We start from the raw sequence: 26893 nt of genomic DNA, 5'->3' as shown, positions 1-26893 counted from the left end.
GCATTCTCTACATGCTCTGTGGTATTCTGTAGTACAGAAACACCGAGAATATAATAGTCACTATTATTCAGTGGGAGGAGAGGTAACATCTTCAGTGCTCGTTCTTGGTACTTCAACTCCAAGTAAGATCCTTTGCTTTTCAGCTAAATTGATATAACAGGGGCTAAAAGTCTTACCTTGGGTTTTGTTTTCATTCTACAGCTGTCTCCAACCTGGATGCAGAGAGCAAAGTGAGTGTCTATTACCGAGCACCTTGGCATCAGCAAAGAAATATTTTCCTCCCCTCCACAAGGCCGCCGTGCGTAGAGGAGCTGCACCACCACGCCAAGCAGAACCTGCGAGCCTTGCACAGAGGTAGGTGCTTGCACACACTTGGGCTCTGCTGCCACGCAAGCACGAGGCCTTGCCATGCTCCCCTGAAGGCAACGGAGGGGTGCTCAGGCACATGGGTAGGGCTGTGTCGCTCGTCTCCGCTGGTACTTAGGCACTCAGCCTAGCAAATCATGCTGGGGAAAGAAGAAACTCTGTCAGCTCAAAAGGCTCATGCCCTCTGGCTTATTTAGAGTAGAGCTGAAAAGCACTTTTTGCTTTTCCGTTTGATAGTCTACTTTCTTTTTTTTTTCTATTAAAAAAGTAAACAAAATAAAAATCCATGGAAATACTAAGTAAGTTAACTCTGGTTTTCCATAGCTCTTCTGGAAACCTTGTTGGACATGTCTGAATGGTATATGTGAGCAAATTCACACACCTACCCCAAAAGGATTGAGGCACTGCATGTTTTTCTTGTCTCTCTGTGCTAAACAGATGTTAAACAATGCCTCAGTTCTAGGTCAGATAAGGCTTGACTTCCCAACAGCTAAAACTGGAAGGAGCCTAGTGGCATTAGAGAGGCTCCATTGAAACTGAGATGTCTGTAGGGGGTTTGCAAGCATCATACAGGTCTGGAGGAGACTTGCATCCTTCAAGGGTGGCAGCTGAGAGCCAGATGTGATACCCCATGTGGCTTGATCTAGTAGCTATCCTCTCTCCAAGATCTAGTAGCTATCCTCTCTCCAAGCTAGGGAACACCTCCTAATACTGGATAGCAAACTTGGGATCTGTAGCCTCAAAAACTGTAACATGATGCAAGGAGGGAGTGGGAGCAAACAAAGTCTCCTGGATCCCTGCCGTAAAGGGAATTTACTAGGTGAAAACATCTGGATGATCCTTGAACAGCACGCTACAGGGAAGGCCAAAGATGGGGGAAGGTTAGCTTTCACTGGCAACCTACCTGAGGGAAAATTTTTAACAGGAAGTAAGTAAAAGCAAGCAAGCAATCTTCTCTTTCTTCTGTGTAATAAAAGAGGAGAAAATCCATGCTGGTCACCTTTAAAATGTTCAGCAGCAGCCTCCTGTGTTGGAGGTGTTTTGCATCAACAGCTATCATTTTCTTGCTCATTTATTACTATTATTAGGTTATAATAATAATCGATTACTAGGATCTGTGCAGCATCTGTTAGCTGGATAAAATGTTCCAATTAATTACCACATTTGAACCTCTCTGCAGATTTTAACTCAGAAACACCTTGTAGGTGCCGTATGTGTTCATAGCACTGCAAAGAGCCATAAAGAGGAATTGCAGTCACAGTAGTGTTAAAATTAGAGCAGAATTTGGCTTTTCTGTTCTTAGCAGATCTGCTTTGCAATTGTCCCAGCAGCAGGCTGATCTCCATCTGCCATCTTGTGGGCAGGAAAAATCCTGACACCCACCTGGGAAGGCAGCTAACAGAAAATGCCTAATCATTTTAAAGTAACAAATTGCAGTTTTGGTGACTTCCCATCCTCCCTGTTTAGTGGCAGCAAGGCACTTTGTCATGTATTGCTTTATTTTATTTTCTAAACGATTGCATATTTTGGAGAGAAATTATGTTCTGAAATTCACTTTAAACATGTTTGTTGTGTCCTGCCTATTTCTTCTATCAGAATTTCATTATCTCTTTATCTATTTAACCAGAAGTAGTTCTGGACAAGGAGCTGCCACAGCAGCAACCTTCAAGATGCCAAGCTAGCATGCAGGACCTGGTGCAGCTGTCAAGCCAAGCAAGGAGATCCTACCTGGGACTCTGTTTTCTTCTTTCCCCTCAGAGGGGTATATTTGAGACTGTTTATCGTTATTAAGTGCAGGCCTTAATGTACATCCCGATGTTTCAAGGTGACAGAAGCTTCATGACTCAGTTGGAATCCTGGATCCCAAGCACTTAGAAGTTAGACACTAGGAATGAAGGGTAAAGTCCCATTTGGGGAGAATTCAGCTTCAGTAGGCACACTGCAGTGTAGCATTTCCAGGGGCGTGGGAGTCTGGGATATGCTTCTCCTCTTCAATTACAACAATGATAATAAGTAATGTCAGTGAAAAAGAGATGAAGAAACTTCATCATTAGATTCTGCGTCCTAGTCATCTCCCAATTTCATTGTTAGTAAAGACACGTACATATTTTCAGTGCTCTGAAAGACTCATGGCTTATTTCTTCTTCTCCAAAGCAGAGCATCGAAACCGAGGTGATAACAGAGAGCAAAAAGTCCAAGGCTCCATCTCTGTGGTGGCTCCCCCCTTTCCTCCCTTCCCTGCAATCTGCAGTCAAAAGAGGCAAGCGATAAAGGACCGGCACTTGCTACCAGTAAGTCTTTCCTGTGCACTACAGCTATCACATATGAACACATTATTAGCATTATGGGACCTAAGTCTGACAGTGATTCTCAGTATCCCAGCGAGTGCTTGCAGGTAAAATACAGTTGACATAAATGACTGATCAGCCAAGTTACTCAAGTAACAGTTTCCAGCAGCAAGATCCAGGGTGGGTTTCCACTAAGAAACCTCTCATTTTTCACACGTGCCCAGCAGACAGACACACGCAATCATTCGTACGCCGATCCACAGTCCTTTGCACTCTTCACTCCTGCTTAAGGTAGCACATCCAGGAGGGACTACTGTAATTTCAGTTCTGGAGTTATCACTGCTAACAGCCAAGAATTCAAGGGCTTTGACTAATGGCTTGGGGCTCCTGTGGGTGCAGATGGACTCAGCAGCACTTCTCCAGCCATGAGGAACCAGTGTTTCCACAGAGGGGCAATGGTCTTATTCTGCAGCGTCCACTTCCATGCAACTTTTTCAGATTCTGCATTTCTCACCAATGTTTTTGCACCAGCCAAATGGAAACTCCAACTGAAGAGCCGATCCTGTATGTCTGTGCTGACTTGCCACTGCTGCACTAATTTGAATCAAGTTAGGGTTGACTAAGTGATATTTACCGCTATTAAAGGAAATGCACTCAGACCCAAAATTTAACTCTAATTGTGTCCCTAATTCCCACTGGTTTCACTTTGAGTTTGGTACCACTATGGATCTAGGTGTTTGATCTATAAAAGCTTCACTGTAGCTAAATTCTCCCCTGTGCTAAGATCCATTGCATTCCTTAAATCCTGTTTAAATTCCACAGGTCAGGCCTGAATTTGACTTAAGTGATGCCTATGCCTTACGGCTGCCCTCAGCGTAAGGATAGATCTAACCTCCATGTATTGGTTCAAATCTACAGAAGTACTACCGCCATGAGCACATTATAGATATGTAGCTACTGACTGATTAGTCACCTACTTAGCTTAAAAATCCAAATGCATTCATCTTAATCCATTATATTAACGATATAGAAATGCCGTAATGGTAAAGGAGTCACAGTGTAAAGCACCTGTCCGGAGACCAAACCTGCAGTTAGTCTATATAATATAAAGAGTTTTGTTTCTCCTTAGAAAGCATGAAGGGCCTGATAAGGTTTGGATTAGCATGACTATTCTGGTTTTTTTGCTGCTTATCTGGATAATTTCAAAGAGCGTCACCTGTGAGCCTTGAACAGGTTAAATTTTTAGGCCTTACGAATCAGTTGAAAAAGATGTTCTGGGATTAGGAGATAGCATAGAAAAGAGTAAGAAGACATAAAGAAGAAACAGGCTTCCTTTCCTTTATAACGCATTACCAAAGATAGTGCTGTTGTTGGCTCACTGAAAGGTACGGGAGAGATGACCCCAGGTTATGCACCAGAATAGGTTGCAAACAATAGTTTGGACAATATATAGAACATAAAGTTCTCTTAGTTAGTATCATATGGGGAACAAGGCGTGTCTTTTGAAATTGCATACTTAGTGGTGAAAGGCCTGAATCTTTGCTGTGCAAACGCAACCAAAGCATTTTCAACATTACGTCCATCCGTAACACAAACTAATAATAAGTAATGACCAACCCTCTGAGTCCTGTATCAACTGGCAAAATTAAGTCATGCTGAATACAGACTTCTTGGCCTTACCAACAAGTCCACCTTTTTCTTTTCGAGAGAGAAAATATTAAGCTTTATGCCCATTGTTTTGGGAAGCTAACCAGGTTCAGTGTTCCCCTAAGGAGGAGCAAATGAGAGTTACTTGGAGGTTGCAGTGCTATTGATTTCAAGTCATCTGGCAATGTTCTGCTTTAGCAATTATAATTATTTCCAGGCTAGAGTACTCCAGAGTGCCTTGACCCACTCTTTGGAGAATGCCTTGTTCAGGTGGCAAATGTTAAAAGGGATAATAAGGCAAGATGCAACTGCACATGAATGCTCTATCTGGTAAAGGGTTAATCAGAGATTTTTAAAAGATACTGCAACAGTTAATAGCTAGTTGATATTGTGCCAGTCTTCATGAGTTAATGATATCATTACAAGAGAAAGTTTAAGTTGCTGATACTGGCTAGCTTGCCCTTTTCAGTGTAAGCTTTTTGACACCTGCAAATGTGTATATGCTTCAGGGGCTGTTGATTACGTTTGATATTTGATGCCAGTTGATTGTCTGTTCATCAGTGAACTAAAGATGTTAAATCCCACAACAATTTTTATTTGTGGAAGAGCAGTCTATTCTGTATTCCTCTTTTCTGATGCATTGGGAAGGCGCTGCTGAAAGGAATATGAAACAACAGTACAAGTCACTTTAGGTGTGTCTCATAAATTGGGAAAGTAATCAACTTTCCCAGCTTGGAAATTTTAAAAAGTTACAAGATCTGATTTTTCCAAACTGGCCGCCCAAGTTAAAGATATACATTAAGGCACTGAAAAACGTAGCTTGATTTTGAGAAAACTTCAAACTACCTCTGTGTGAACGGTGAAAGCTAAAAGCTGCTGAAAACCACATCACTTATGTCTGGCCCAGCACAGGCTTCTAGGCTGGTTTTTTTGCTACAGTTAGGTGGCTATCATCAGCCGTTCCAAAGACCCTGCGTTTTTATAGTAACAACAGAGAAACTCAACCATAACAGAGAAGAGTCACTTTTAAGCGTGGCCTATTTGCACAGGGAGAAAGATGCCAAACTGCCACAAGTTCCAAGAAAGATCAAATGAAATTATAATCCAAAATGACTAATAGCAGCGTAAGTGGTTCAAGAAGGCCATTTTTGACTGTTCCATCACACAATCACTTTATCATGGAGAGGAAGCAGAGAACTGCTACTGCAAACTACTGCATGTCATAGGATCTTTTGTATCCTAGACAAGAAATGATTGGAGCTAGCTTTACAGTCTAGACTTGTTACAGGAACTGCGCTGCTTTGTCTGATGAAAGGTCCCCTTAGCCCAGAGGCCAGTAGAGGATCCTTCAGGAAACGGGGGCATTACAGAGTGAACCTTCCTATAATTTATCCTTCCACTTTAATGCCGTAATTGGTTACAGAGCTCCTGAGCCAGAAATCAGATAGAGAATAATAGCCACAGAGAAACCAGTCCACCCTTAATTTGTCTAATCCATTTTTTTAGCAAATTTATACCTTTAGCCTCAACAGCATCCTGTGACAATGACTTCAGCAATCTGAATGAAAATGTATCCTGTGTTTGTTTTAAACCTGACGCCTCATAATTTCATTGGATGCTTTCTAGTTTTTAGACTATGACAAATAGTGAATAATACTTTCCCATTCGCTTTCTCCATATCTGTTTTTGCAGGCATGATTTTACTCTCCTGGACATCCCAGTCGTTCATTTTCCAAGCTGAAAAATTCCAGCCTACTTAGTCTCTCTGTACACCCAAACAGATTTATAAGTACCATTCATTCAGCCATTTTTGCCAATGAAGAAAACAAAACATAATCTGAGGAAGGTGCAGACTTGTGAAAATAAGGGAAATGTTCCTTACACATGTTCCCATGACAACCTTCCTTGTAATACTGCTGAGGCCAGTCATTGAGTATGAAGATGCTGTGTCATTCTAACTGCAGTTCAGACTTCTGTTTCATCTTCTTCACGTTTTTCCTTTCTCTGGTTTTCCCAGCTCCGTCCAGTGAAGCTCCAAATGCCCAACGCTCAGCTTCAGAATTCAGATGTCATGAGAACACACTTTCTCCCAAACCTCCTGGCAGGACTGTTGTAATAAAATAAGGGAAGTTAAGCAAGGAACCTATAATACTTGGAAACTCATATTCACAATTGCACAAAGTTCAGTATCCGTTTGTTTACAATTAGAACCTGGGCCAGGATTTAAGAGTGAAGAAGCAGGAGGCTTCTGTTTTCCAGGCAAGTTTTGCCTCTCCCTGAGACCTAGCTAGAGCAAATGTGAAATGGAAATAACCCATCAGGTTATTTATTCCATCTCCCTGCCAATTCAGAAATATTCCCTGTGGTCTGTCTTAGACTGCTTTGCCTAGCCAAGGGAAAGGCAATTGCACATACTAACTTTCCCACAATCTTGTGTTGAAGCTGTACTTAACCTCAGCAAAGAACGACCAAGTTAAGGGCCAGGTATTTTGGGGGCTATGCATTTTCTATGTGCAAATCCTGTCTATCGTTCTTTAAAAACAAAAGCTATCTGATGTAATTCATCAGAATGAACTTGCATAGTACAATGTGCGCAATAAGCATAACACCTACTATCCTGTAGCATGAGATTTTTATTTTGTCCTTCAGCTGCTGGAATACCATGTGTGGTATGCCTTTTTCCTGAACTCCTGTGAGTTAATGAAGTAGCAGGCTCTGCATTTTACAGGTAGAGAAACTGAGACAGGGAGGTTTCAGCCAGGGCCACGGAAGGAGTCAGTTTTAGATTGGGGCAATCCTGGGATTAAACACTAGTTCACCTTTATTCTGCATGTTACCTTTCCAACATCCGCATGCTTGTTTTCAAATGCAAAGCCAGATTGTACTGTTAATGAGGACATATTATTTCTGTGTTCAGTTCGGGTGAAGGCCTCCTGCAGGTGTTCTGTTCGCTGCTAGAAATAGGCTATATATGAAGCTTACTGAAGCTTAAGCTATACGCTAATGCTGTGCTCAGGGTGAATAACACCCACTTTATTCATAAGGTCATCCTAGGAGGGAGATTTTCTCTACCCATTGCTATAGCAGCCTGAAGTCATAAATAAGATTGCTCCCACATGCCCTTCTCTTAGCTGTGACTTTTAGGCAGCAGGAGTAAAAAATAATCCTCTAGAGATACAGATGTGTTGTTAGCCAGCGCCTCCCCTCATCAAGGCTTTGTCGGCTCCTCCAGCTTAAGCCTGGTGCTGCAGGGCCTGTGAGTCAGCCACCAAGATTTCTGTGAGATAACATGCAAGGTCTGCACAGTTTTTAGACTAACGCTGAGGGGGATGGGGAAGGAATCAACTCCATCAGGTCTAGATCAGATGAACATGTTGAGGATAAATGCTTACAGCTCTTGAAAATGCTCTAGGTTTCTCAAAACATCTTTAATTACCTGAAGAAAAATTATTGCTTCATTCTTGGTTTTATGTTTTTCCCTTTGCCTTTGCACTGTGTTCAATATGTGTTGTGCACTAACTTCAAAATCACAGTATTTCCTGTAACGCTGTCACTAGAAATAAGGTAGGCTACATACATCATCTAACACAAAGGGTGCTTCTTGCACTAGCCTTCCTTTATAACTTGAAGAGCCTAAACAACAGGGGCATCTCAGAGCTTTGGGGGGTGGAAAAGAGGGAATTAAATGCTATTTTTGTAATGTTATTGGCCCATTCATTTCCTCCTTCTGATCCCAGTTCTGGGACAATAAATGGGGTTGGCCTATAAATTATCAGGCTGGAAGTTTGTGCCTGCAAAATTGCTTCTTTGTCACTGCACTGATGAGGTTTAAGATTTTCATTAGCTAAAAGGGTGATGCATGTGTCCTAGCTTAGGTATCTGCAAGTAACCCTAAGCTTCTCTTAAAATCACTGAGGAGAGTATTCAGAAGTGATTCATCTCACCTCAAGTTAGGTGCTGAAGGAAGGGGAGCTGAACTGCTCAGTGGCAATGTCTCTTGCTGTTTCTGTATAGAGGGAGCCTAACTGAGTAGCTCAGGCTTAGACATCTGACTTTTTTGTTGTAGCGCAGAGAAACCAAAGACTTTACCACTGAAGAGATGCAGAGCACAGAGGAATCTGATGATGTGCGTATGCAACTAAGATTTTTACTGCAAAGCAAAGATTCAAGAGCGTTTGCAATGACACCTCTGCAAGTGAAGCCGATGGGATAGCTTAGGCAAATAAAGATGCTCTCATTTGTCGGTGACTGCAAAATAAATCCCCATTCAAGCAATTATACACCAGTTTGGTCTCAAAGCAATCCTAGGCCATTAAAGAAGATGCCTTTTTAAAGTATTCTGGCTTTGTATCTAACAGATTGATTATCACCATTGCTGTTGGCCAAGTGTGTACTTGCACATAAAAGAAATTCACTTTGAAAACTGCCTAACTGCAGATTCGCCCATCAGACCAGAACAGCCTTGGGTATATAATAATAATTTCTTCCTTAATTATGTTTTTACTCAAGACATTTAGAGATATTCTGGTCTTCTGCATTGGACGAGAACATTTAAAGAAAAACAGATCTCTCCCTTCCCCAGCTAGGAGCTGTTTCAATGATTACACTGCTGCTATAATCAAAAGGGACTCAGCTGCCACTGCATTGGGCACCATGTAGGAACAGGCAGTAAGAGACCTCAGGGACCCCTTGGTGCCATAGCAATGGCACAGGCATTTTCAGGAGCACCACTGTGACAGTAGGAGCGGAAATTTTGCCTGTAACCTGCATTTGGGACCTGCCTCCATTTTTGTCCAACCTCTTCTTAATCCTTCTCTCCTGTTCTCTGTCCCTACGGCACAGTAAAAAAGGGACACTCACAGCCCTTGATTTTCCTAGCTCTTATTGCTTTCATGTTGAGAAGCACGGGAGACTCTAGTCTAGGAAATTTGTTCTGCTGTGCTTAAATAGAGACCTAAGGCTTTGATCTCTTTGGGTCCACGTATGCTTTCTCAGAGGAGTCAGCAACTCCTGACAGGCAGATATGGGAACCCTGCACCAACAGGATATATAGTCAGCTTTTGTATCAGCTGTAGCCTGTGCTAGTCTCCCGATGGCCAAAGCTGAGCTCCCCACAGTTTGTCCAGGGGTTGTTTGCCCAAGGGCAGCTTGTGCGTCTACCTGTGCTCAGAGCTCGGGGGCAGGAGGCCCCTCCTCATCTCCTTATTCTTGTGCACGGACCACTACCACAGTGGTCCTCTGTGTAACCCTTAGCAGATGTAGAAGATTTTTTGTATTCTGAACTCCATCACCTCAGCAGCTTCTGTCTCCACCAAGCTCAACTCTCCACAGAGATCCTCTGACACCTTCCATGGGCAAGTTGAATTTCAGTTCAAAAACTGATCCTTTTAACTGTGGTAAATCTGCTCAGAGCAGGTTCCCGAAAACCAGACCGGAAGATGAAGGGTGAAATCATCCTTGCATATCTGAAGAGTAGGCTTAAATTGATATATTACCTCTGCACCTGTTGCTGCACTAATGGAAGTGTTTATCCCATAATAAGGACCTTGTCCCAGCTTGGAATTGGTTTTGCAGTAACCTGGCTGGCCTGCTAGAAACGTTACCTGGAAGCAATTCTTTTTTATTTTCTCCCTCTGCTCTCCTGTAAGACTTATGCACAGCTCGTTTGGAGGCTTCACTCGCTTTTAGTCTTGTACATGGGAGCAGGATAAAGCTGGAAGTGTTATGTATCTCAGAACAGAGTAGGATGAGACTAAGAATGAGGTCTTTGAAGCCTCAACACAGCTTTTTTTTTTTTTTTTTTTTGAGACGGGACCATGTAATGCAAAGTCTTTCAAACTGAGGTCTGTGGTATATCCATCAGAGTGGCGCTGATGATGATTAGGAGGAAAACGATCATAGGATCTTCTGGCAGGTCTAAAACCGGCACAAGGGGAGCCACAGATAACCGCCCCCCCCACACACACACACACCTCCTGCCAGGAACACTTGCTACAGCTTTTCAGTGCTATCAACAGTCATGTTTTCTTTATCTTTTTTATTTAGTTTCAAAAGAGGTCATTCTTGGCTCATAGGTTTTGAAAGCAGGACGTTACAACATACAAAACATTTCCCAATGTAAAAGGTCTTCAGAGCTCCAGGGATTCAGTGAGACTTAAGACATTCTGGGCATCTCACTTTATCCTTTCAAGCATTATAAAAAGGTACAAAAAGCCAATTGGCTGTTGTCATCCTGACACAATGATTGCAACCTTAGCAGTTGTCATGATAAAATGTAATGTAAGAAAGCCTTAACAATCAGCCTATTTGATAAATCATCCACAGGACTAGCCTTATTTACATCCATTTCTTAAATGGATCAGGCAACAGATTTCCTTACATTATGAAACAGATAATGTGATTGGATAAGGGCCTTGCACTGATTGGGCTTCAGTCAGTATACAGTCCAAGTTCCTCCAAATTAACTTAAGGCATTTTTAGGACAACTGAAGCATGTCCACACAGAGGTTGAACCAATTTCACAGCAGTTGGGTCTAATCTGAGTAAGCAAGATCAGCACAGACTTCACATGGGTCCAGACATCTCTCTAGGCAGAGTTGCATGGGACGGGGCTGCATTTGTAGAGAAGCAGTCTGTTCTGGGGAATAAACATATCTGCTGGAAATAGAGGTGGAAATCTCAGCTTGTTTTGCCTCTGATGCTCGTTTATCTAGATGAATATGATGTGCTGTGACCAGAAACATTTTGTGTATGTTTTTAATTTCTTTTTTTTTTTTTTTTACATTTCACATTTATAGTTTAACAGCACCCGCTCGCCCTCCCCAATTGAGTGTTGCCACATGACCCCATGGAGTAGAAAGGTACTGGAAAAACAAGCATTCCTCAATTAACAGCCCTGTCTCACTCTTCTCCCTTCCGGATCCCAACCCTTCCTCTTGCTTGCTTTTCACTTGCTAACTTTACTGCGCCATGTTAAAAAGAAGCCTTTGCTGTTTTCTCATGTCAATAAGGCACAACAATGACTTTTTTTTCTCCTTCTGTCATTCTTCATCTTGGATCAGTTTCAGGAGTTCACGGCCACAAGGCCACCTCCTCCTATTGCCTTTTTTCAAAGGCCCAACCCAGGGCACACTCTGTAGCATTAGCAATCGCATTTCCTTCTCTTGCAACGTTTTTGCCAAACCGTCTGTTGTTTTTTCTTTTTTTTTCCTTGAACGGTAAGAAATGGTTCAGAGGATGCCAGTGCGAAAGCCTGTATTTATTCTCTGGAAAGTTGCTAATCCCATCGTTTGCTAAAGAGGAGCTCTGGCAGACAGAGCCGGCAGGCAGGTCATTTCACCCGCTTTGTCCAGCCGGCCATTGTTATTCAGGGAAGAAATCAGCAGAAAACGCAGGCTCTCCCTCTGTGTGTGTGTGTGTGTGTGTGTGCGTGTGCGTGTGCGTGTAGGGGTTTTTTTTTGCGTGCATGCATCAAACTTTTGGGGGGGGGAGTTACCTAGGAAACAAAGTCTTTTGTGCTTGAAGTTTATATGAGCTATTCACGTCTGCTGGGGATCGGCACAAAAGCTGCAGGGAGAGAGAAAAGAAGGCTGCAATGTTTCACTAAAATCGTACGTGGGGGGAAAAGGGGGTTTCGCAGAGGGGGAAGAGGAAGCATCTGTTCTCTTGGGTCTGGGGGTGCTCCCGAAGGCCACGCTGACAAGGTAAGCGAGCGCCCTCCGATAGTTTAAACAGTAGCTGCTGCCTTAAGATCTAAGAGCTGGTTCGTAAATGCTCCTTGGCAAGCTTGAGACGGTGAATTCCCGCAGGATTTGTGCGAGCTCTGCAAGGAGGAATGGCAGAAGTGCAAGGGCAGCCTGGGTGCGAGCATGTGCTGGTAAACAACTGCCTGCCGAGCACAGTCCCCACCAGAGGCCGAGCGGGATTTTGTCTTAACCCTGCTTGCTGCCCACACGAAAGCTGGCCGATAACGTGTAGACAGCAGTCATGAGGGGGAACCCTGGCAGTCAAGCAGCTGGGAATTCAGGACTGAAAAGAAATCAGCCTAAAAGGTATTGCACTTTATTTTTAGAAAAGAGAGGCAGGCAGGCTTCCCAGGCTAGCTGAGGAATTGTCACGGCTTGTAGACGAATGTGTTAACTGAACAAGGGAGGAGAATTAGGCAGAGGAAAGGTGAGTGTTTCTCCCCCCCATCTCTTCCAAACAAAATGGAAACTTCTTTCTACAAACAAGACTTCAAAACATGACTGGATAGCTAGCTACCACATAAAAAAGTGGTTATTTCTCTCTTACTAGACGAAATGGTAACAGCTTTGCAGGACAGGGTGTAGCTTGGGGATTTAATACTGCTTCTGAAACGCAACAAAACACCTGTGTTTCTTCTGCACAGTTTACTTCTCCGTGTCTTTATCTTCAGTGTGCAGTGCTTTTCGTAGCATGCTCTAAATATTTGCGTGGTTTCTAAATAACTCTCTGCATTTCTTCTGGTGGAGGCTAATCTTCTGTTTGGCCAATATCCTTCTGACGCCAACGCTGTCAACACCTGCTGCTTCCAACTTTATAGCTGTTGTTTTTCTGTACCTTTTTTCTGGTCATATTCTTAGTTGGTTAAAATGAAATGCAAATGATTTTCTGAAGCGTGGATGGATCTTTTCAAAGCATTAGGCCTTCTGATGCTTGTCCTCAAATGAACGTTGCTGTGGGGCCAGCTTTCACTGGTAATCAGCAGAGTTGCGTGTTCCAAAGGTTGCAGATGCAAAGGAGGACTCAGGTGTCTAACGCTGACAGTAACTGAGCGCGTGCTTGAAGCAAATACACAGGCATGAAGGACATGCCCTTCTGACTGAAAAGATGTCCGGGAAATGTCACTGTAAATACGCTGAATTGTTTCCAGTATGTTAAGGTATTTTTTTCATATTAACTGTATGCTATTTATCCATGGGAGAATAGCTTGTACTGTTTGACTTAGCCAGAACAATTCTTCATCGCATCCCTGTAATTGGTTTCTGATCTGTATGTCCGCTTTGTTTCAAAAGTAGCCTCCTATGCCTGAATGGTAGACACTGATTTTGAATGTATTCATTTGCAGTCCCGTCCACCAGAGGACGAAGATACAGATGTCATGTTAGGGCAGAGGCCGAAAAATCCAATACATAATATCCCTTCTACACTGGATAAACAAACCAATTGGAGTAAAGCACTACCTCTCCCAACACCAGAGGAGAAAATGAAACAAGACGCCCAAGTGATTTCTTCTTGCATTATCCCCATCAATGTCACTGGTACAAATCTCTTCTATTTATTTTTATATTTATTGCATGATTCAAGGGAGATCAAGTACTTAACTTTGTTTAATTTATTTCAAGTCACTAGATTGTACAGTCTGCGGGCAAAGACCCTTGCTTGAGGCTTTAGACTGTAGAAGACAGTGGGCTAAATGCGTCTCTCATACATGTCCACTGAAGTCACTGAAGCTATATGTGGGGTTAATTTGGCCCATAGCTGTTGAATCCCGTTATGCAGTGTCACATAACACTGTTTCCCTGTATAAGCGATGTACTTTTGTTGTGTATATAATGTAGAGTCTGTATTTCCAAAGACCTCAACTAACTTTTTGAATGTAGCTGACTGAAATAATGCAGAAAGCCACGGAAATTAATCATATGATTATCATGTGTAGCAGGAGAAGAGAAACTAGAGAATGTAGGCTACTATTTGCAGTGCTTTAAACATGCAAGTCATGAATGTGTAGCATGCAAACCATCGCTCTGAGATCTCTTTACATGCAGCTATGCTGAAGGTATAGTAATGGCATCTTCTTTTGTTTATATAATGTTTGCATACGTTTTACGAGATTAATTTGAAGAAGAAATTGTTTATATAAGCAGGAGGTATATAACTTATTAACTGTGATAGATGATAACTTGTTTCCTGAATCAAAAACCAGGCTGTTTTTCTCTTTTTCTCTTTCTCTCTTTCTCTCTTTCCAGAGGGCTATGGTAAACATAAAGTTTATCTGAGTTTTCCTCGAGAGTATTTTGCACCAAATTTTCATTAATGTAAGAGCATAAAGTGGGCTGGCTTCCACAGTTACCAGCTTTGAATATGAATCACCAGGAAAAAAAAAAGAAAAAGCGGAGAGGTTTCAGTTAGCCTTTAGAGCAAATGTTTGCATTTCATTGTGTTTTTCCAATATCCAGAGGGGGGTGGGAGGTCACGGCCGGCCAGGGTCTGGCCCCCCTCAGGGCGCAGGGGCTCGGCAAAGCCAGAGGCTCCACAGCCCCGGGGGGCACCCGGCACTGGCCACGCTCCCAACCAGCGCCCACCCAGGTGCCCACGTGGTGGAGGTCGAGGCCGGGCGCTCCAGACAGTGATCCCGGTGGAGAGGATGGCTAGGGCGGTAGGTTTGCCCCCAGTAGAGCTGGCGTGCAGGTGCTGCTCATCCCCCAGTGTAACCCAGGCCCTTAACTTGTGCGCCTGCCTGTCCTGGCCATGCTGGTTTTCCAATGTCACGTCCCGCGGCTTAGAGGAGAGCGCGGCGTTAGGTCTGGGAGCAATGCTAACTTGTCCAGTAATAGCGATTTTTGCCTAGACTCCACCTGCCATACTTTGGAACCAAATTCCCACTGGTCAGTTTTACCGATCAAGAATGGTATGTAATCTTCTGGATGTGTATGTGTATCATTCTCATTGGCACTAATGGGAATAGTTTGTACGCGTCACGGGGAGGATGATATACCCTCTGCCACTTTCCTCTCGGCGATGACCCTGTGCATCCGGCACACCGAGCATGTTCAGATAACTCACGGTTGCTGGAGCACCAGCAGTGATGCTGAATGATTTTCGTTGAACAGAGTTTGCTTTCATTTTTCTTTTTTCTTTTTCTTTTTCTTTTTTTCTTTTAAGCTTCTCCCAACCCTGAGAAATGTTCACTTTTTAAAAATGACTGTTAATGGAGTTTACAGCACTTTTGCTCCGTATTAAAGAAAGTTCTTCCTCTGCTTATTTCAGGGGCATTGGTGGTTACAGGACATCTGTCTGAAGCCTCTATTTCACTGTAGTAGATTTCAAGAAGAACTTTTACAAGAAAGTTACTTTTTAATGTTTTACATTGTTATGTAGTGTAATATGTACGTGTATGTCTGTGTATAATTATGTTTTATATAATTATACGCTATAAAAATGGAGATTTTTATCAGGATTTTTAATTTTCATTTTGTTTGGTTTATTTCATTTGTTTCTCTTAAGATTACAAACCACTGTACCAGCAATCCTTATGTTAGTGTTTTTATGGACCTGGCACATTTCTTTCCAACCTGTCCCATGCCAACTTTAGAGAGCACGAAGGTATACTTGTGCCAAAAGCCAGTACAGCTGGGCACTGGTCGTTTGGCTGTCCTCCATTTATATTGACCGCAGTGTAGAAAACAAAGCGAAAGAGACTTTCCTGTGGTAATGCGGTGGAAGCATAAAGAAAATGACGAGTTCTTGCCTCTTCTGTGTGACCACAGTTATAAATAAATGTGTATGTGAGCTTGGGCTCCTAAATCCAAATTTAGGTTCTTCAATGTATGACCTGGGTCTCAAAGTGCTCATTGTCCACCATGAACTCCCATGGCGTCCTGCTGTGTGCTGCGCAGTTGGGAACGTCAGGCCACTTACTGATACATAAAAACGTTAGCTGCCCATTTATTTCATTCTCTACCATGAATAATAGTAAAGAAGAATGCTCTCTAAACTTGCCCGTGGGCTTGGCCCCACTATAGCTGTCTTCTTCCTTTTTGAAATGTTAGCATCCTTTGCATATTGGGCTCCTAAGTAGCATCAAACTACTGCAATATGGCATTACAACCTAAACTGTTTTCTTATGCTTAGTTTTTTTAAGATGAGTCAGACTATAGCTGAACAGATTACTCTTTGCAGAAAAGTTACTGTCATTGTGCCTGTGACAGATAGATAGAAAGCTATAAGAAAAAATGCCCTGCTATCGAGAGCTCTCAACTCTATTTTCGTTCCTAATTCTCTTTTTCTTTTTTTTTTTCCTACTCCTATTACTTTTGGCAAACCAGACTGCTGAGAGGGAGCTGGAATTAGATGTAAAGCGAACTGTGATATACTGTAATATAATTTGCATAAGAGCTGCATAAGGGCTCCCTTATGTTTATTCACAGGCTTAATCCAAGCTCACATACCTCCACTGTGTTCCAGCCATGAACATTTGTTTACTATTTCTAAAGGCTAATGAGACCTATTTATGGGTTGCAGGAGTTGGTTTTGACAGAGAGGCTAGTATACGCTGCTCTCTTGTTCATTCACAATCTGTACTACAGCGGAGACGAAAGTTGAGGAGGAGGAAAACCATCTCTGGCATCCCCAGAAGAGTGCAACAAGAAATAGGTGTAGTATAAATACAAATCTTCCTTAGATAGCTTTCTAACCGACTTAAATTGCAAGGATATGAGCTGGTAGCCAGCCTTCCTAAGACATGAAACCTTGAAAGCATAAATGGTTGTGGAGTTTGGGAATGATGTGTTTGTTTTTTGATTTACTGCAGTAAGCAAAGCTATATTACTCCATATGGCCTTAATGTGCTGGGGCCTTACCGAGTAATATAGATGTACATGTTCAGCTCTTTATCGTGTAAATGTTAATCAGTCAGTTACCTTTTTTTTCCGTTTTATTTTTGTTATAAACCCATAGTTATGTGCATAAAAAGTAACTAGATTAAGTGAAAGTTTTTTCTTGTATGAGAGGATCTTAAGGTAAAGAAATGACAGATGTTGCACAGCAAAGTCATGAGCTGTCACAACAGCCGGATAACTCACTCAGCTGATCAGTTGGATATCCGTGTTAGAGACAGCTGCTGGTAGTCTCCTGAAAACTTTGCTAAACATTCCTTTTATTTATCACACTTGTCCTCAGTTCCTTCCTTTCATTCTTTATTACCAAGGATATTTGCATGAAATTGAGTGGCTTAGCTCAGTTTTTTCCAGGTAAACTAGGAGCAACTCTCTTTTGGGCATCTGTTGCGTAAAATTGATATTAGCCCAAAGCTAAACTAACAGGATCATCATTTCTTAATGTTCATTCACACCTGAAGATAGCTCTGATATCTCATTCAGTTGCTGTGAAATTTGATCAGAAACAGCAGGAATGTGTTTATCGTAGGGAATAAGCAACCAGAGAACCTGTGAAACAAAGATCCTGTTACTATGCAAATATTCTTAGTAGCAAAGATGCGTCTGATGGAAATTCTGAAAAGACATATAACCAGAACAGAATTATTCTTAAAAGTTTATAAAAGTGTTCTGTCAGGCAGTTACTCATTAAAACTGCCTTTACTAGTTGAAATACAGTGACAAAAATTGAAAAGTTTATCTTAATATTTACCATGGCAAGATCAGCTCTGTGTGAGATCACATTACAGAAATAGGAGAACTGAGATCACATTGCAGGACTAAGAGAATTTCCCACCTTACCAGGATGAGGTCTGCCTTACAAAACTTTTTGTAGTAAAGATAAATTGGTACAATATTCAGCAAGATAAAAAAAAAAATCCAAAAAATATGCTTCTTGGGTTGCTCTACGGGTCGTCTTTTGTCAGGAAGTGAGAAGTTGTAGCTCACCCCACTTTACATGTACCCTAGATTCTGATGAATCGCCGGTGGCAAGAGAACGCAATGTGATTGTGCATGCAAACCCAGACTTCTCCAGCGCTGCCAACAGGAGGTCGGGTACACGGGACTCGGAGTGTCAGACTGAGGAAATACTCATTGCTGCTCCATCCCGAAGACGGATCCGAGCACAGAGAGGGCAGAGCGTTGTCGCCTCTCTGTCACATTCTGCTGGCAACATTTTGGTGCTAGCAGACAATGGGGATGCTGTGTTTGCTACCACAGTGAGCAACCGCATCCGGTCACGGAGTCTTCCTCGCGAGGGTGCAAGAGCCAACGAAGGCGATCAGGATGCCAGTGCCAAAAGTGCAGTATATGAAGCAGAACGCTTTCTAGCAAGCCAGGAAAGGATCCCAAAAAAGGGGAAGGAGGTCATGAACAAACAGGGTTCACAGGAACACCAGCCCATAGGTTTAACGTGTCCTCAGCACCTGCACAGCCCTGATCACAGCATTAACGAGAGAGGGAGATCACGACTGTCAAGGATGGCAGATTCTGGAAGTTGTGAGATTTCATCCAACTCGGATACCTTTGGGAGCCCCATTCACTCAATCTCCACAGCAGGAGTCCTGCTCAGCAGCCACATGGACCAGAAAGATGACCACCAGTCCTCCAGTGGGAACTGGAGTGGGAGCAGCTCCACGTGTCCTTCTCAGACGTCTGAAACCATTCCTCCTGCTGCCTCTCCTCCGCTGACGGGCTCTTCGCACTGTGACTCCGAGCTGTCGCTGAACACTGCTCCCAATGCCAATGAGGACTCCAGTGTCTTCATCACAGAGCAGTTTGGTGACCACGTGGATAAGGTCAGAGGCCACAGGGCAAGCTCCTTCACCTCCACTGTAGCAGATTTACTTGATGACCCCAACAACAGCAACACTAGTGACAGTGAGTGGAACTACTTGCACCATCACCATGATGCGTCCTGTCGCCAGGATTTCAGCCCTGAGCGCCCAAAGGCTGACAGCCTAGGATGCCCAAGTTTCACAAGCATGGCCACTTACGATAGCTTCCTAGAGAAGAGCCCATCGGACAAGGCAGACACTAGCTCACACTTTTCCGTGGATACTGAAGGATACTATACCTCCATGCACTTTGATTGTGGTCTCAAGGGTAATAAAAGTTATATTTGCAACTATGCAGCCGCAGGCTCTGAGAGTGGCCAGAACGCGAGCGTGACCTCCAGTCTCACTGACTGCACCTGGCAGGACTGCATGAACCACAGGAGGCAGGGAAGGCAGAGCATCTCTCTGAAGAAACCAAAGGCAAAGCCAGCCCCACCAAAACGCAGCTCGTCTTTGAGGAAATCTGAGAGCAGCACAGATCTTCCTGAAAAGAAAGAACCAAAGATAAGCAGTGGGCAGCACGTGTCTCACACTTCCAGGGAAATGAAGCTGCCGCTTGAGTTTTCAAACACACCTTCCAGAGTGGAAAACTCTAATCTACCAACCAAACAGGAGCTCTCCTGGGGGAACCAGAATGACAGCGGATTAAAGGACACTCAGTTTGACACCACAGATATTCCGTCATTTAAAGATGAAGGTGCTGAACAATCTCACTATGCAGATCTCTGGCTTCTAAATGACTTGAAATCTAATGATCCTTACAGGTCTTTATCTAATTCAAGCACTGCTACGGGTACTACAGTCATAGAGTGCATCAAATCACCAGAGAGCTCTGAATCCCAAACGTCTCAGTCTGGATCAAGAGCCACCACCCCATCCCTCCCTTCTGTCGATAATGAGTTTAAACTGGCCTCCCCAGAGAAGTTGGCAGGGTTAGCATCACCCTCCAGTGGATACTCCAGCCAGTCAGAAACGCCAACCTCTTCTTTTCCAACAGCTTTCTTTTCTGGACCTTTGTCTCCCGGAGGTAGCAAGAGGAAGCCAAAAGTACCAGAAAGGAAGTCGTCCCTGCAGCAGCCGCTGTCTAAAGATGGCATTGTGCCTGCAAACAAAGACCTAGAGCTTCCCATTATACCTCCCACTCATCTCGACCTAAGTGCTCTTCATAACGTCTTGAATAAACCCTTCGCGCACAGGCACCAGTTGCATGCTTTCAACCACAATAAACAGAGCATGGTAGGAGAAGCACTAAATCCCAATCCTCCGTCTGCCCTCGCTATCACACCTTCCGTTCTAAAATCTGTTCACCTTAGATCAGTTAATAAGCCTGAAGAAGTGAAACAAAAAGCTAGTACTACAGACCTGCTCTGTGTACAAGAAACCACATTAATGGTGACTGATGTTTCTCCAGGCAAAATGAGGCCGCTCCTGGCTAGGAAACCAATATCACGTCAGTATTCCACTGAGGAGGCCATAATGTCATATATTGACACTTCCCCAGCAGAAACAGGCCCTGGAAATCCACCTTTAGAAAAAAGCTCCTCTTTCAGTGGAGAGAATAATTGTGAGCAAGAAACTGTAACTTCAGCGAACGTGGGTCTGGCTGAAATTAAACCCTTGAAAGACCAAATGCACGTGGCCACTGAGCACTTGCCAGAAAATGCTCTAACTCAGACTTGTGCCATTTCTGCAGAAGGGTTTCAGAAAGGCTCAGCTGTCTCCTCAAATGATTACGAAGCAAAGAAAACTAACCAAGGAGTAGAACAGGAAAGCAACCTTGACCAAGTGCAGATTCAGTATGAGTTTGCTGGAGGCTGTGAACAAAAGTTGGAATCTGAACCTGTGGGCGAAACCTCATCTCAGCCGGAGGGGGCTGACATTAGTGATCAGCTTAAGCACCAACTTGATTTAAGCCACCATGTGCCTGGGAATATCAGCTACGAATCAGAGATAGCAACAGTAAATTCACTCAGTGAAAAAACTTCCAAGCAGGAAAATAACACTGCATCAGGTATTCCGACCAAAAGTGCCTCTGACAACAGCAGAGCAGACGAGACACAGGGGAGCACAGAAGAGCCTTCACCGAAAGGTCAGTGATAAACCCTTTCTGCATTGTAACTGGTCGTACAGTTTTGGATGTGATTTGTACTAGCTTTGAAAAGTATTTGGCCCTGTGTGCAGTGTCAGGAGGCTTCTGGAGATTGTAGTGGAGTTCTCCTGATCTGTCAGCTGACCAGCCAACCCAAAAATAATTTCAGAGAAATATGTTTCTTTGATATTTCTTTCTTCCCTGGTACTTCATTCCATTTGAAAATAGGGAAGAGAGGAGGACCAGCCCTTTGCACAAAGAGGCCTTATTATCCCAGCTGCATAACTGCTTAAAGCATCTGTACAGTAACCCGAAGATCCTGGTTTTGGGTCCTAGCAGTGCCCACTTTATGGGCTGCAATGTACACGATATTTAGATTAGAGGATAAAGTGTATATTACAATATTGGCAATTCAGTTATGAATTGAGTTTGTGTATTGCAATAGCAGTGCTGTTGTAAAACATGGCAAGGGTTTGACTCATACCGTGGCTTCTTTCCTCATTTAAGAATCTTCTCCGAGCGACGATTCCATAATTTCACCATTGAGTGAAGATTCTCAGGCTGAGACAGAGGATGTTTTTGTGTCTCCAAATAAACCACGCACTACTGAGGATCTCTTTGCAGTCATTCACAGGTGATCTAACATTATAGTAAGCGGAAACTGTAAAATGCAACCCTGTTCTCCTACATTGCACAATTGCCCGCTAATGATAGCTATAGAATGATTATTCAGGGATTAAGCCTGTCCTGTCCAGTAGCTGGTGTGGTGCTATGACTCATGCAGAAGTATCCCAGCTAGCGCTGGTCCTGGAAGCACTGTAGTCTCTCTACAGTGCCTCACCTTGAAAGTACAGGGGTGAGCTAATACAGTCCAGAGGTAGCTACAAGAGTGGCCAGGGTGCGGTACAAACAGAGGAGCATGGGTCTGCCCGTGCCTGTCCATGTGGATATGCCTCTCGTGCAAACAGAACTTTTACTAAGTTCGTTGAAACACTGAGATTAATTTTTTCAGTAAGCTACATCTGCTCCTTTTAAGGCCCCATGACTTCAATCAGGTTTATTTGTCAGATTTCCAGGAGAACCCCTGGTTGGGATGACAACTGCGTGATAACTGCTGACCCAAGATGAAATTCTTCATCTCAGTTTTCGCTGTCCTGAAACTACCTTCTTTATTTTATTGTGTTCATTTTTTTAAAGGCAGCTTTTAAAAGTTGCTTTATTTTAACATTCTTTTTTTGCATCCCAAGTATCTTTATGGCAGGTGTGGGATGCTTTGCGAATACCTTTGGGCTGTTCTCTCTAAAAAACATACACATCTCTAAAGGAAAGGACCCACAGTGGTTTCTGCATTCTGCCCACCAGCTCTGTTTTGAGGAGTGAGCAGTTGCCTAAGAGAAGGCACGTCTCCAGATTTAGAGTGTTTTGTATTCAGTTGATATTTGCTTTCACAACTGAAATGATGTCAGTTGCTTTCACAACTGACAGTTTTTTAATATTTGAGCAGGTTACAATGAACATTTGGCTAGCCTAAGATTCTGTGCGTATCGTTGTCTCTATAAAGTGCTGGTTGTGTGTAAATCGTTTTGGAAGAGCTGGGAGAAGTTCAAATGGACTCTGTGACTCAGTGCCTCATTCACTGCACAGGAGTTATTACTGTTTAAAGTGCTGTCAGTCACTGCTAGCCTCCAGTATTTGACAGATGAATTAAGAGAACTATAGTGAATATAAAAGGATGGTGAATCTGTAAATCTCAGGTGAGCGTTGAATGTCGCTCCATGAAGGTAACACAAGAACGTCTGTTCTTTTGTATTTTTACAGATCAAAAAGGAAAGTTCTTGGGAGAAAGGATTCTGGAGACCTTTCTGTAAGAAACAGATTGAGAGCTTCATCTGGGAGCAGCAGCCAGCCACCTGCCAGCGGCACATTGCCTGCCAGCACCGTGCCACCCCCCAGCAGTGTGGGTACTCCCATAAGCAGCCAGAGGTCCCCTGGGCTTATATACAGGAATGCCAAAAAATCCAACACATCCAACGAGGAGTTCAAACTGCTGCTCCTAAAGAAGGGCAGTCGGTCTGATTCTAGCTACAGGATGTCTGCCACGGAGATCCTGAAAAGCCCCATTTTGCCCAAGTCTCCCGGAGAGCTGTCAGTGGATGTCCCTCAAAACCAGGATGAGTCACCCCAAGCAGCCAGCCCCGATGCATCTTCCCCACTTTCTCCGTGCTCCCCGAGAGTCAACGCAGAAGGGTTCTCCTCCAAGAGCTTTTCCATGTCGGCGTCATCGAGAGTGGGGCGCTCCCGGGCGCCTCCGGCAGCCAGCAGCAGCCGGTACAGCGTACGCTGTAGGCTGTACAACACGCCGATGCAGGCTATCTCTGAAGGAGAGACGGAGAATTCGGATGGCAGCCCTCATGACGACCGATCATCTCAGAGTTCAGCATAGGCTGCGGGAACTCCAGAGCCCCACCGTTGACTGTGAAACATGTAAAACGCTGAAACCACTTGGGTTAAGTAACGATGTGAATATAAAAGGCCAACGCTGTAGCAGTCAAAAACATTGCAGGGCAATATTGATGCTTAAACGTGGTTGTGTTTATAAGACGCTAGGGAAACAGAGGACTAAAGCTGTAGCTATTTATTACTTTACGTTTTCTAAAAGTAGAAAGATATGCTATGTCTAGTCTGTTTTCTTTTAGCTTCATTTGATTTAACCCACTCCCTTTTCTGTCGCCACTGTAGATTTCAAGGCTATTCACTTTTCATAGAGTTAAAAGCAACTTTTTGTTTTTCCAGAAGCTGCCCATCTAGAAACAAATCCCTCACTGTAGTGCTTCCCTAGGGGAAAAAAAAAAAGAAAATGGTCTTGAGGATTGGTATTTTTCTACACTAAAATAAATGAGCTGAAACAAAATTTAGAAGAAATTAACAAAACATATGTAAATACCATATTTTTGATAAAAATCTGTAAATAGAATTATCAAAAGTGGACATGTGGCAAATGATTTACTGCATAACAACTTTGTTTATAAAAGACAAAAGAAGTTAAATGTAGCAACTGTATTCTGTGAATACCATTTTCAAATCAAACATAATGCTTACATGGCCACCAAAAACCACTTTCAGTGTGAAAAGCCTCAAAAGTGACATTTAGCAGTTGAAAGAAATTCTCAATGTTAGTTAATGAAATGTAAAGGCTAACTAAGAACGGACTGAAGTAACCATTTGTCTTTCAAAGATCGCTCCAAGCAAGCTAACTGAAAAGTGCAGCTGTGAGTTTTACCATAATAATTGGTCGGGAAGGCAAGCATGCTTCTGATAGAGCAAAGTCATTTCTAACACAGAGCCCCTAACAGTCCCATTTGACAGTGTCCCTTAGGCCTTTATTCTAACATGGATTGCTTTAGAAAGACTAGATAAGAAGACATAGTACTTATTTTCATATTCGTATTAGGCTATTGGGATACATAACACAGTCATAACCTGGTAACTATAATCGTTAAACATGATTAGTTTCTGGTTCTTAAAGGAAGCAAATAAATTATAAGCATGCAACAAGCGCTTTCAATTTATCAGTAAATATCTGCGATGAGTTTTCAGTGAAGCTTTCTCTTTGTGCTGATGAGATTCATGCTACCTAAATATTTACAAAAATGACACTGTGAAAATGTTGCTGGGAAATAGGTATGTGTATGCATTATTTATATTCATTGTTAAACTGGGAAGGGGAAAGCTCTGGTTCATATGCCAGCCACATACAGTTTGGATTTTGTCTGGGTTTACCAGAAATGCTTAACAGGGTGGGGGAATGGGATGGGGTGGGAAAGGAGACAAATCAAAGCAACTGCTTTGGTAAAAATGAAGGCAGGGAAATAAAAGCTGAATTACTTGAAGTTACTTGAATTTTCTTGTCTTAAAACTGAAAGAACGTGCAAGTGAGAAACAACCCACAAGTTGCTTTACGCTTTTAATTTTTTAAACAAATTAAAGCCAATAGGCCTGATTCTCCTTTGGGCCACCATCGTTTCCAGCAATGTAGCCCCGTCTAAGCTACTCAGAGAACAAGGCCCTCTTTGTCCAAAATTTATGCAGTTGGTGATGATTGCTATAGGATAAGCTTTGCAATACGGGAAGGGTTAGTGCAGAGAAAACAGTGCGAGAGGGAATGTGGTGTGCAGTAGGGCGGAGTGCGTAGGATGGCAGAACGCGCGTGCTTTGGTACTTACGAGATCAACTGAAAGCTGGCTTCAACATAAGTAAATGATCGGGAAGCGGATGTGTGAAATGAGTTTTTACTGTTCTTTGCTTTCAGTCACGTAAAGCGTAAAGCTGAGAGCTTTTAAAGCAGGCAGATCATGTTTTAAAGAGGAAGGTTTTACTTAAAACTGTTACGATTCCGAAAAGTTTGAGCAAGGTAGAATGGTTTGACAAATCCTGAATGTTATTTCCCATTAGGTTATGTCTGATTTCATGGAGTGTTGACCACAAGAAATATATAATTCAGGGTTTCCTACCGTCCTCCTGTGTAGCCTGATTGTGTCTGGTATGCGAGATAGAATCACTATGCGTGTGGTATTTCTGTTGGGAAGAGGGGTGGAAAATCAGCTCCAAGGCTTCAAAATCAGGAAGTCTAAAATAGCATTAAAAAAGGTAAGCTGGATAAGGTTTTGGAAATAAAAGGCTAGTCTCATTAATAGCTTAGTTAAGAAAATAAGTCTAAACACAAGTGGAATGAATGAATGAGAATGTCTTAATAGGAAATGTTTAGCATGAAACAAAACACTTTCTGGAGAACATGAGTAAAGGAAGTTTAGATATTGGGCAGAAAATCCTTAGTCTGTCATCTTCAGTCATTTTCCGTACCAATTTTAACGGGAGCACTTTTATAACATGTTTATTCTTAAAAGTGTTACATGTGCTTAAAAGTGTTATGATGCTAAACTTTAAAGAGAAAACAGCTGAAAGAGCTGCTTGATGACATCACTTTTTATTACCAATTGACAGTTTCACAGAGATACCTTATACAAACATATATACATTGGAAAAAAAAAAAAAAAAAGCATTTTTGACTTGCGTGGTGAGGCAGGAAGATATGAAATGACCACAAAACAATCACATGAAAATACAGTTTTACTTCTTTTAAATTCTATAAAAGGGTTTTTTTCCTATTTTATGTTTAACGGATTGAAACCCAAATAAGGACGGATTGTAAATCCACCGTCAAGAAAAGAATTCCAAACCAATGTGGGAGTCAGAGAACGCAAGTGGAGGGAGACCCCTTTAGTGAGGGAAGGGTGCCTTTAAGGCAGGAGAGGACAAGCTGTAAAACAAAAGGACCATCACTGGCACCTCGAAACAGGGTACAGGGCGTACATTAGGTAACTGGTGAACCATCATTTCAGCCGATTGTTCTGTTGTTTGCACTGATGTTATGGAAATAATTATTGAAGTTATACAGCTGTGTGTTCTGAAAAATAACATTTCCCCCCCCCCTTTTTTTTGTGGCAGCATAGAGGACATGGAATAGTTGTAGCAAATAAAGCATACGTTTGCTTTTGCCAAAGGTCAGTGATTGAGTGCATTTGCTGCAATGGTGGCAGATATAGAGAAATACTGTAGGTTATGACTTAAAGAATTAAAAAAAAATTAAGAAGGTTACAGTGTAACTATTTTGGTACTAGCACCAGTTCATGCTGGCAGAAAAGACAATGGTTTATGGACTTGCATCCATTTTGTATTTTTGTAATATTTGTAAATATGAACTTTTTAAATTGTTGCAAAGATGGTTTCTTTTGTAAAATGTTTTCAAAGTTTACATTAAATCCAAGCCTTTGTATATTTTAGAGCTGTGCAACACTTTAAGTCTTGTATTTATTTTTAGTAAAAACGGTGACAGTTTCATTGTGAACCCCTCTCAAAAAATGTGTCGGAAAAGTTTGATTACCTAGAAAGTGTGTATAGAAACAGCAAATAAACGTGACTGCAATTAAA

The 26893-nt window shown here is 42.6% G+C and overlaps 1 protein-coding gene across 3 annotated transcripts in view; it reads left to right on the top strand.

Moving 5' to 3' along the window:
* The window catches only part of NHS (NHS actin remodeling regulator), a 278297-nt gene extending 251404 nt beyond the window's left edge, over positions 1-26893 (top strand). Inside the window, exons 2-9 of one of the 3 annotated variants that reach the window (XM_068918959.1) lie at positions 202-354; positions 2524-2657; positions 11099-11161; positions 13390-13582; positions 16566-16697; positions 17948-20905; positions 21413-21539; positions 22724-26893. In XM_068918959.1, the coding sequence (XP_068775060.1) occupies positions 202-354; positions 2524-2657; positions 11099-11161; positions 13390-13582; positions 16566-16697; positions 17948-20905; positions 21413-21539; positions 22724-23348 (4385 nt within the window). In that variant the 3' untranslated portion in view covers positions 23349-26893. Of the gene's footprint in view, positions 1-201; positions 355-2520; positions 2658-11098; positions 11162-13389; positions 13583-16565; positions 16698-17947; positions 20906-21412; positions 21540-22723 lie in introns of all 3 variants that reach the window. The other 2 variants (XM_068918975.1, XM_068918966.1) reach the window with 2 other exon arrangements.

This window comes from Struthio camelus, chromosome 1 (assembly GCF_040807025.1).
Source record: "Struthio camelus isolate bStrCam1 chromosome 1, bStrCam1.hap1, whole genome shotgun sequence".
Taxonomy (NCBI): Eukaryota; Metazoa; Chordata; class Aves; order Struthioniformes; family Struthionidae; genus Struthio; species Struthio camelus.
The sequence above is the reverse complement of the archived record's forward strand: the minus strand, read 5'-3'. Positions and strand labels throughout refer to the sequence as shown.